We start from the raw sequence: 11,792 nt of genomic DNA on the forward strand, positions 1-11,792 counted from the left end.
CAAACACATGAACCACGGAAACAAACACATGAACGCCTCTGTCATCTATTACTTGATCTCACAGTTTGACACGTCTGTCATATCATAGGAGAGCACCTCGTGCTGTCATGAACAATTAAGAAACAGTGTCTTCTCATGGGATAAGAAAATATGTGACACCGACGCGTCATCGCAGTATTATAGTGTATTGCCATGTCACCACGTGTGACATCGACACATAATGCAGATTTTACACTCAGAAGCTCAAAATTAACCATTTCCCCCCTACTATTAAAACTAAGATGCTAACATTGTCTTCAATGCTGTTCAACACACATAAATCTGTTAGTTTAGAGAGCTTCATGACCCTTTTAGCAGAGGGCCAAAAAAGCAAAAGTACAGTTTTGGTTATACTGTGTTAAATACAAATATATATATATATATATATGTATGTATGTATATATATATAGCCTATATATATTCTACTTAGTACCTGCAGTATTAATGTTTTAAACAAATGGTTTCCTGTATCTAACTATGATTTTATACAAATGTGTTTTTTAATATACAGAGATTTTCTTTATGTTGTTGTTGTTGTTATTTTTATTTATTTTTCAAATCAATTGGGACAATCTACTAGTGGACTGTGCAAATGAGTGTGAATGCATAGGCTAAACACTTTTCAAATTGAAATGACTAAAAGACTTCAACAGATGTACAAATTTAAGGAAGTAAAACATTCAATGGAAGAATATACATTTAAAGAATTGAAACACTTCAACAGAAAGCCAAACATTTAAATAACTTAAACACTTTAAAAGAAGTGCAAATATGTAGTAATGGCACAATTTCATCTATAATGTGTCTGCTTGTGTGTGTTCAAGTGTTTGTATCCAACTATGTACTTAAGTGCAATGTGTAACGCTTCCATATTACAGTATGTGTGTGTACATGTGCATGTGTGGGTGTGAGAAGAGTTGTGTTTGGGGCTTCAGGTTTTCTCATGCTCAGCTCTGGCTTCCTTTTTCTAAGGTTTTGGAACCAATACCTTTATTCCATTAGCTTTTGAATATTCAAAAGTGTTTTTTGTTTGTTTTTGCACATCTGCCTTTGTCTAACAAAGCCAAGAAATTTTAACATTTTTGTCCATTTTATTTAACGTGTTCAGACAAATTGGGAAAATCATGATAGGTTTTAAAAGAAAGCAATGCTAATGTATTTGAAATGTGAAGTCATCAATTTAACTTGCCATTGTTTGCCTTATATAATTTACTGAAGTATCCTTAGATTATCATTATTCTGTCATTTATAATTGTTATAATGACACAATCATGTCAATAGATGGCGTAGATGAGCTAAATAATTAGTTTAGAAGTTCATACTAACAGAAATACCCATTCTGCTGAGGCTAGAATACAACAGAGAGAAAAGTCAACTTTACACTGGGTACTTTTGTGTTGGATAGGTTTTCTGCTAACAACTGGTTAGGCATCACCTGTAAGTACTCATTCTCATTGCTAATATTTACCCAGAGGTGGACAAAGTACACAACTTCCTTACTTGAGTGAAAGTACAGATACTACTGGCCAAATATTACTCCATTACAAGTCAATGTTATCGCATTGTTGTATGTTATACTTACAGAACATGCCTCAGAATCTATGCCTGCCTACCTACCCTCATATCAATATCAAATTTATTTCTAGAACACAGTTCCAGTGTGGGATTGAATGTGAGATTGAATAAGTGCACTCAAAACATCCACAATGGTTTCGGACACCCAAATGGCTGTTCCCTCAAATAGTGCCCTATTTAAAGATGAATGGCTTTTAGTATGAATATGTTAGCCTTACTGTTATCCATAAGCTATAGTGTGCTCTAAAACAATGACAAAGTTTGCATTTAGAAGACCAAACCCTATGTTGAAAATGAAAATCAGGTTGATGTCAGAATCCAACGCCAGATTGACATTAATCTCCAACGTTGAACAGACGCTGTATTGTGATTGAAAATGAAAATCGGGTTGACGTCTGTCCGATGTTGACGTCAATCTGACGTCGGGTTCTAATGTATATCATGTTATGATTAGATCAATGTAACCAGTCATAAACAAAGTATTAAATAATAATAAAAACTACACTATTGTTTTTACAGCAGGTTGCCAAAGTCATGCAGTTTTTTACAACAAAATAACTTGTAAATTACAACAATTATGTGTTCTTAAGTGCTCATCACAAGAAAGAAAATTCTCAAATACAGTTTTATTTCATACCCATCTCTGTACCAAATAGACAGAGACACAAAAACAGTGTACAAAAACAAACATCAATAGAAAAGTATGCTTATATCCAAATGTCAAAAAATTGATCAACGTTGTGACATAAATTGCAGAGAAACAACAATTTGTCAGAAAACAAAAGGGTAGAATACCAAACATGTACAAATGTACACTTTTCTATGTGCATGTCTTTATACAAAAGTGTCAATGCAACTCTGTTTGTATATGGTTTTTATAAGATAGGTCCTTTAAATGACAGATTTTTCCTACCCATCGCTGTTCACAATCAGTATTGGGAAGGCACTTTGCAACATACAAATATACAAATACACAAGCAAGAAAAAAAAAAAGAAAAAAAAATGTTTCCAGTGATGTAATAAGCCAGAACACCATACAAGACGAACAAATAACAACAATAAAATAACTGAACAATTCCTTACAACTTCAAATTTGTCAAATAAATAAGGGCTTCAAATATTCCAATCACACTTATTGGGCAGACAATGATTTTTACTATTAGAAACGTTAAAATCCAATCAATTAACAGATGTTATGATCTGATATTAGCAATGATTAGTCAAATAAGTGAGTTGCAAGGACCTGCAGGATTTAACCGCTGCACAATAAAAGCATTAAGTCGAACAAGTACACATGGTAATACAATGTGTACTTGTTTTGCAAAAAAAAAAAAAAAAAAAACTTTTTTTTTGTGTACATATTGTCATTGATAGCATAAATCATGAGTGACCGCCTGCAACACCTCTGCATTATTTTTATTCAAACTGCCATTCCAAATACTCCAAATAAGTTCACGGTACATTATACTAATAACCTGCAGGGTAAAATAAGGAAAAGGTAACCAGCATTAACACTGCATTTAGAGTAAGAGGAACAGGAACACCAAACACACACCCAAATACTTGCATAATAATAAAGACACAACAAAAGTATGGATTTGTCAGTATCGACTTAAAACAATTCTCTTAAAACATACTCTTCCAAAAAAGACAAGAAAAAATCCATTCATTCAACAAGGCCAAGGAAAGTACCTATATACAAGAATCCTGTTCACATAAACTAACATAAATGGCCATACATATATACATTTTTGTGTATATATATATATATATATATATGAATGTTACACGTCATGTATAGTGACTTTAAGTTAAGCAGGAATGTACTGAACAACTTAGAAAAACTCTGATATATTAAAAAAAGATTAGAAAGCCCTCTGTTTATATTACATTCTAGAGATAGAAGACATTGGAGAGACTGCAGCATTCACACGTGTACACACACATATACGTCATCACTCTCGCGCTGTCCTCCTGTCGGCTGCATGATTCAAGAAGAAAATAGCACGTTGCAACAAAACTCAATATATACCTTTTCGTAAAGGAGACTTGGACACCGGTATCAATAAGTTAATAAAATATATTCTTTGCTTCTTGCTATATCTTACAGTGAAACCTGAAATTGGTCCCTGTTGGACATTTAAAACTGACATACTTTTTGTGACCCAAAACAATCAGTCTCAGAACTATCTCAATGATAAACAAAGAAACAAACCACAGAATAAAAACAATTAATGAGATAACAGCCATTATTGGCCTGGAGTTTTAAAGGATTTAAATATTTATCAAAGTAATTAATAGAGGAAAAGACTAAAACATTGACGTTTTATAACAAGTTGCTGTAGGTTTTATGTCATTGGACTAGAACAGTTGCACAGATGACTCCATCTCAGTGTTTTCTGATTGTAAAAACTTATTTTAAATTTGCAACGCTCACTGTGTAAGTCTGAACACGAATAACCTAGAGGTACATTCTGAAAACTTTTAAAGCGAACATCATCCTCAAACCACCCATCTGGAAGCAGAAAAACACGTGATAAACATACATGTCAAAAGTAAGATTTTTTTTCAGGATAGACCTATGAAATTGAGGATGTCAAAAGTGGAATAAACAGATTAGCGGTTTCACACCAAGATGGAATCGAAATGGCATCCATAATAGCAAAGTCAAAATAATAACAAACATTATAACAGTGAGAAACGCAAAAGAACAAAAGTAGTCTACATATGGCGTCCAGGAGAATGAAACGACAGACTAAACTCGCAGATATCAAAAGTTTGGTTGTCCAATAAGGTTATAAGAAATGGTTGTATTTCAAAGGGGTCATTTCTCCCCTAAACCCATTCCACTGCTGCCCATCTCAGAGTCCACTAGTGAAGAGGCAAAGGCTGACTGGACAATCTGAAAACCAAAGGATTCAAGAAGTGACATGTTCTGTTGGGGGGAAAAGGGCGAGCCGAGATCACCGAGACCGGAGCCGGCCGCAGCGCGTTTCTTATGAACCCGGTGATGGTGCTTGTTGAGGTAAGACTTTGTGCGGAAAGTCTGGCCGCATTCGCCACAGGCAAACTTCTTTTCGGGGTCTGTTTTTTGAATGTCTTTGGATCCCCCCGGCGAGGTCACGATGTCTTCAGGTTGGCCGTTGAAGATGAAAGATGTCACCTCCATTTCTTCTCCCTCAACTTTGTGTTCAGCCTTGAGGTCAGTTCCGTTGGAAAGGTCACCGAAAACTGCATCTGATCCATCAGAATCCTGATGAGGGCATTTCCCAGCATTCTCCTGTCCGTCTGAGGTAAACACAGAGTGGGGAAGGGGATATCAGGGAAGGAGGGGGACAGAGAGAAATATAGGAAGAGAGAAGGAGCCTCACATTAAGCAAAATGTCTGAAAATAAAAAGATTTCCTTTATACCTGAACCCTCATGACCACAAAAACTACATGTGAGAACTTGTTTGTGTTCAAAGCAGCTTGGCTATCTGTTGGCCATCTATTACTGATCATTATATTCATTGCAGCTTTTGTGCTTTTATACTTTCTGTAATAAGGGAAATTGCATCGTATTATTGTACAATAATATCGTAATATATGTCAGATTATTCAGTCCACCGAGTACCTTTACTTAAAGGCACAAATCCTTTAGTTTAAGAGCAAAAAGGACAAATTCCTTTTGTTTTCAAGATGTAAATATGAAAAAAGCTATTTGAACGCATACTGAATTTTAAAGGGATAGTTCCCTTAAAAAATAAAAATGTCATCACTCAGTCATTCCAAACCTGTATGAATTTATGAAATTCTTATTTGGAACACAAAGGAAGATATTTTTCAAAACTCAGGGAAACAAACAACATTGGAGCCCATTGACTTCCACTGTATGGACAAGAAAAACACTGACATTTCTCAAAAATATCTTATTTTATGTTTCACAAAAGAAAGTAAGTCATACAGTTTGGAACAACGTGGGGAGGAGTATAAGATGACAGAATCATCTTTTTTGAGTGAACTATCCCTTTAAAAATTGTGAGAATTCATCACCACAAATTAGACATGCACATTTTAGACATGCACATTTAGAGAGTCCCAAATCTCTATTCTGCTCTGAATGATCAGTGCTCACTGCTCAGCTTTTCTTACATGTATGTAAATGAAATTTAGCCTTAACTAGCTAACTAGTTCTCCAGGCTACTAACAACAGAGTGACACTTAAGAGCATGATAAGCACCCTATAATGAGTCATTACAGAGTCTTATGACCAACCAGGCTCTAGAGTTGCAGTGTCTCTAAGTCCATTCCATTTTTTTATTAACAAATCAAATTCCAGTCGGATACAGGACATTTTATGGACCCGGAATACTAAGATTAAATATAGACAAAAGAGGTCAGAAGTGGGTGCTGTTAAGGCAAACGGATGAAAATTAAGCAGCGCTGAGGACCACCAGACAAAGAAGTATGAGCAAAATACAGACCCAAGCCAATTTTTAGGTAAGAACTGAAATCAGACCATTATTTTACTAATAAGTTCAATGGTGCTTTGGAGATATTTGCACCAGGCTTATCCGTCATAACATCCAGACATCCACAGTTCTTTGGCTCACAACATTGCCACCCTCCTGTCCTAACAGCTCGTACTGACCTGTAAGAGGTCCATGAAGTGGAAACCCTGGTGCTCCAGAAGAGCGGCACTCCCAGAAATAGGGAGTTGGACCTGGCTTGCCCAGGAGCAGCTCAGGCTGCAGGCCCAGGGCCGGAGGCACAGGCTGGGGTAGCCCCCGAAAAGACCCCTCTGTCTCAGGAAAGGTAACCAGGAGTCGGCGACTGGTGCAAAGGTCTACACCGCCAGTAACCGCCCCAAGAGGTAAGGGATATGGGTAGAGGAAAAGACAGAGAGGCCAAGGGGGACAATTCGAAGTCAATACAGTCAGATGACCACTAGCTTCACATCAGTTCAGAAACTATGAAGATTGTTTGTTCAAAGCTAAAATGACAAATCAATTTGAATGAATCTTTTTCTTTCATTACATGCCAAGCCAGCAGCTCAATGACACTGTTGGGAGTCATACTGTAATGACAATTCTGTACTGATGTAAAGTTAATGACGCCTTTCTGACGTATTTCTGCATTACTTTTCGCATAGTATCTGCCAAAACCTTAAAGCTTATATTACAAGATCAAAATAAATTTTCTTCCACCTATTTTAGTCAATCTACATAGTAGTTAGCATCTATAACAGACTTGAAACAAAAAAAAAAAAATGTTTGTATTCGTGTCATCACCAATACATTACCAAGGAATCATGTACAGATTCTAGGACACTTAATCCTTAAAAAAAAGAGAAAGAAAGCTGATACCATATTGTCCCCCATCATGTCCAATAAGGATATTACCCAATCACAAGCTGCTAGATTTTATGGCAATAAATGTTTGAAAAAGGTCCATTAAATCCACAGAAACAATGCACAGCGTGTACATGTGCACTTATATGTGGACATGCATGAATGAAAGCTCAAATAACGCTTGCATTATGCCAGCACTTGATGGAGATGATAGTAAGCGACACACAGAATGGGACACGTGGCCATGCTAAATTGGTCAGCAGCAATGTAAGTGACTAGCAGACAAATTTGATTGATAGAGCTGCAACTATTGTTTCATTTATGCCCTAAATCAACTCTCTCTCTCTCTAATTGCAGTTTATTTAAACAAACACTACTGCAGAAAGTTATAATAAATCCATTTAGGTTTCTTTTCATATTGTGCCTGTAAATCAAATATTGGCCTGGTTTCACAGACAGGGCTTAGATTAAGCCAGGATTAGGCCTTAGTTCAATTCGGACATTTTAAAAAAAGTGTTTACTGGTGTGCATCTTGAGACAGAACAATGACACTGACATATTTTCAGATATGTCAGTGCAAGTTGCTTTCAGTTAAAACAGCTCAAACATGCAATTTAGTCTGGGACTAGCTTAAGCCTTGTCTGTGAAACCATTAAAGAAGCTTAAATCATTTGAATAACAAACTTTGAATTTACGTCCGGCAGCCTCTATTATCATTAAAAAAAACCTTGTTGTCTGCAAAACTTCAAGGCATACATCTACAATACTCCATCAGATATCATTACATCTACGCATTTTGGTTGCCGTTTTACAAAACTCAGTTGAGCTAAAGAAACTCTTCCTTAACTTTCCTCATAAAAAGTGAAAGCACAACCCATACTTTCAGCAACAAACATCCTTTCTCATCCACTGAGAGAAAAGTCCTGAAAGATGGTGCAATATAAATCAGAAGGGCCAAATTTTTAACAACATATCCCTGATTCGCTGCAAAGTAATGTTGCAATAAAGATGAAAGATGTGCAGCGCTACAATCTGTGTTTTGCGGGTGAGTTTTTATGCAAGCAGATGCAGCATCTGATAAGCAGCAGTGAAAAAGACAGTAAGTGAGCGAGCAACAATTTGACGCTGTGGGGAGAGGCTAGCTTGCCTTCCACTGCGCACTGGCGTCCTGAGTGGTAGGGGGCGCCGTTGTGCATCTGTGGTCTGTTGGTGCGTGGTTCAGGGAACTGATGTGCTGCAGAGGAAGGGAGCATGGACGAGCTGTGGTGCGTTTTTACGTGCACCTTTAAGTAGGAGGCAGTAGAAAAACCTGAGACCATCGGAAGAACAAGTAGGAAAAAAAATAAAAAATAAAAAAATAAAGAAACAGAACAATACTCAGTCTGATTAATCAGATTTTCAGAAGAAAAATATAAAGTATAAGCCACGAACCTTTTCAGTACTACTATGTCAAACTTGAGCTTTTTCCCCAGTTTTCTGTATTTATAATTAAGCCAATCAGTTTTTGAGAGCCTAAACTAACTTATGGTGTCAGTGCCAATAAAAACATGGATCATTAGCTGGGTATTATGTACACACAAGTTTATTAAATTATTTTTTTTTCAATGCAGAGGTGAAGAAGTACCTTTGTTGCATATTCCACAGTAGTTATGAGGTCCTTCACTGTGTTTTTTCAAGTGGTCGGTCATGTAGGCAGCACGGAGGAATTTCCCACACACTTGACATGGTATCTTATCTTCATGGCATGCCAGGTGCGACCTCAAGCGATCTCGTGTTGCGAAGGATGCGTTGCAAATCTGAGACATTTCAAGATATGGTTTATAAGCATTTTCCGAGAGATCATTTTTGTTCGAGTGTTATCGCAAACATAAGGGTGATTTAAAGAATTTACTTGAATACTTAAATTCTGCCATCATTCACTTACTCCAGTGCTGTGTCATTCTAAACCGGAGTTTCTTTGTTGCATTTAATACAGAAGGTGAATTTTTTTAGGAATATCTTGGCCACTTCAAAAGAATGCGAATGAGACCTTGGCTGTCAAGCTCCAAAACAAGTCTTTTGATTACATTTACAGCTTTGTGTGAAGAACAAACTCAAATTAAAGTCACCATGAAATCAAAATTTACTTTCTTTTTTTACAGTTTATTATAAATTATTTATCCATAATACATGTGCTTTTGTAATCTTTGATAAAAAATATTAACTTTCACTCCTCGCAACGACATCTCTACTCTGAAGATGTGCAGCAGCACAAGGACTGGCCAATAAGCCATCACTTAAATGAGATCACAGCAATTTGCAAATGACAACAAATCCAATCAATGCTTAATGGACAAAATCAAGTCTCTGAACAATTTTGTGAATAAAAGTTGTATGGACTATATTTAAGATGTTTTATGGTGCTTTCTGTTGTTTTGGAGCATGACAGTCCTCAGTCATTTGTTCTGGAAAAGACTTGCTGGAATTCAGAAATTCACCTTTTTTGTCCCATGGATGAAGCAAAGCCTTACAGATTCAGAACAACATAAGAATAAGAAAATATTAGTAGGCCTATTTCTTACCTGACACTTGTGAGGTCTCTCTGTGGTGTGCACCTGTTTAATATGTCCATTCAGATGGTCTGGCCTGCAAAAACATCACACAAACCATTTATGATGCCAAATACATAAAAGAATGATAATAGGGTAAATGTACCTATAAATGACTGCAGTCACCTGGAGAAGCCCTTCCCGCAGCTTTGACAGACATACGGCTTACCCACCGAGCCGTCGTGAGAGCGCACATGGTAAGACATCCTATCCTTGCGTTTGAAGCGCAGCCCGCACACCGGGCACGCATACGGTTTCTCGCCCGAATGTGACAGCTTGTGTCGGTTCAGGTGGTAGACGTCTCGGAAGACCTTCCCACATAAATCACACGCGACGTGTCGTCTCGTCCTCTCGCGCTTGCGGTTGTCCGACGGCAGTCCGTTTTCCTGAAACCTCGACTGGGAATGATTGATCATCGTCGGCCCGTCCACTGCGACCAGCTCCGCTCCGCTGCTCACACCGCCGGTGAACGTCCCGTGCTGAGTCTCGTGGTTTCTCAACTGCACGTCGTCGGGAAAAATCTTGCCACAAACCCCGCACGAGAAAAGGCCCCCGTCTTCGTTTTGAGCAGTGCTGTTATTGTAGGAAATCGGCTCTGTTGTGGGCTCTTTTTTGGGTCTCCCTCTGTTGCGTTTGGAGCCGTCGCAGTTGAGGTGGCTGCTGGGAAACTCCAACGGGGAAACCGCTAAGTGATCGGCCGCTTGTGCTCCGGGCTGCGAGCTGTTACTCGGCTGCGTCGGATCAGCACCGTCGCTGTCATTGTTGTCGGTAAACACGGCGCCGTTGGACACGCTCCCGTTTGACATGTCCACGGGCAGGGGGTATGACAGCTGCTCCGCGGCCCTGAACAGGCTGTGCTCGCCTCCTCGAGGCGGAGGCACGAGGATTTGCACGTTGGATTGTTTGATGACCTCCTGACAGATCTCGATGACAGATCGCATGAGCAGAAACTTCGCCGCGGTCATCAGCTCGGGGAAGCACTCCAGGCGCACCACGATCTTGGAGGTGTACGCAAAGTCCAGGATGTCTCGGAAAACTTTGGGACTGATCGTGTGCATCTCCAGCTCCTTGCCTTGGCCGTCGTCTTCCGTCTGACAACTGAACACCGACTCGAAATACTCGCTGCACGCTGCCAACACCGCCTTGTGCGCGGGGAAGCTCTCCTCTCCGACGCGCAAGATAACATCACAAAACCTGCCTCCATCTTTTCTCTGGCTGTTGAGGTTGTGTAGCATCTCGGCGCTGTGTTTGCTCACCTGGTACGTGTAGGAGGAATTCCACGGCTGTTCTGTCTTCTCCATACCGCCTTCATTCAACAACCGAGCCTAACGCGCACGACGGAAGAGGTAGACGAGTACAAACGGATGGCAAACACCCAATAAACAGAAGCACTCAGCAGCGACCACCACTCCTCGCCTTTTTAGCATCTAACATGTTAGCAGGGGGAAAAATGGCAGCCCCCCAGCTTCCTGTGAACTTTGACCTTTGTTTGAAGGGAGGGGGGTGTCGTCCGCGTTTAAATTTTTTCGGTTTTAACTGTTTAATCCATTACTTTAATACAAAGAGAAAGCGCCAATACTATTCACACACCGAAACTGAAGTTTGCTGGATGCATGTTGTCCGTCTTCCTGGTTCGCAGCGTTATGAATTCACATCCTTGTTTTCCAGTGAGCCCCCTCCCCCAAATGTACGCCAGACACTGAATACATGACAGCAGACTGCCTCTTTCTCTCTTTTGGACACTGCAACCACTCAGAAAAATATAGCCTACTGTAAACAAACGAAATTCAATTGAACAGGGAAAACTCTTTTGAACGGACACTAGCCCTTGAGAACGGACACTAGCCCTTGAGAGCTGCTCTCCTGAACTGTACAGATCAAACATGAACAAAATTGTTATGGACTGTTAACACTAGCTTTGCTCTATGCGTTTGGCAATCAATTTTACAAATACTTTAGGGAAACATGACATTTAAAAATGCTTTAAAATTTTGAACATAAGCATAAACTCATAAATAAGCCTGATTTCACACCACACTATTTGGTTTCTGAGCTTAGATATTTTTTTTTTCCTGGGTTGACTTCTTCCTCTTTAAATAAATGGAGCATGTTTAATCAGTTATACAGATTTTTTTTTTTAATATATATATATATAACTTATACTTGCAATAATTTTTTTCTTCATTTTTGAGTTTATTCTCTTGCTATTATATCTATGTAATTTGTCTATTTTTGGTATTCTTTTAGTTTCAGCTAATG

The 11,792-nt window shown here is 38.7% G+C and overlaps 1 protein-coding gene across 3 annotated transcripts; it reads right to left on the reverse strand.

Annotated features, from left to right (window-relative positions):
- Positions 1-2,938: 2,938 nt before the first annotated feature.
- Positions 2,939-11,648, reverse strand: patz1 (POZ/BTB and AT hook containing zinc finger 1). 3 transcript variants are annotated; one of them, XM_079627828.1, is made up of 6 exons: positions 9,660-11,648; positions 9,507-9,570; positions 8,570-8,741; positions 8,093-8,254; positions 6,246-6,440; positions 2,939-4,902 (listed from the first exon to the last, which is right to left on the reverse strand). In XM_079627828.1, exons 1-6 carry the CDS (start codon positions 10,832-10,834, stop codon positions 4,439-4,441), a joined length of 2,232 nt encoding a protein of 743 aa, XP_079483954.1. In that variant the 5' UTR covers positions 10,835-11,648; the 3' UTR covers positions 2,939-4,438. The 3 variants fall into 3 exon arrangements, with proteins under 3 accessions (XP_079483954.1, XP_079483955.1, XP_079483956.1); XM_079627829.1 differs by lacking the exon at positions 6,246-6,440; XM_079627830.1 differs by lacking the exons at positions 6,246-6,440; positions 8,093-8,254.
- Between the last annotated feature and the right edge of the window lie 144 nt (positions 11,649-11,792).

This window comes from Phoxinus phoxinus, assembly GCF_949152265.1.
Source record: "Phoxinus phoxinus genome assembly, chromosome: 11".
In the NCBI taxonomy this organism is placed as follows: Eukaryota; Metazoa; Chordata; class Actinopteri; order Cypriniformes; family Leuciscidae; genus Phoxinus; species Phoxinus phoxinus.

Bases quoted from the DNA above. Each gene is read 5' to 3' on its own strand.
- patz1 (XM_079627828.1), bottom strand. From the start codon at position 10,834: ATGGAGAAGACAGAACAGCCGTGGAATTCCTCCTACACGTACCAGGTG. The intron at 6,441-8,092 runs GCAAGCTAGCCT...CTGGCGGTGTAG, and splicing joins ACGCCAGTGCGCAGTGGAAG to ACCTTTGCACCAGTCGCCGA. The intron at 4,903-6,245 runs GTCAGTACGAGC...TGTTTACCTCAG, and splicing joins ACTTCATGGACCTCTTACAG to ACGGACAGGAGAATGCTGGG.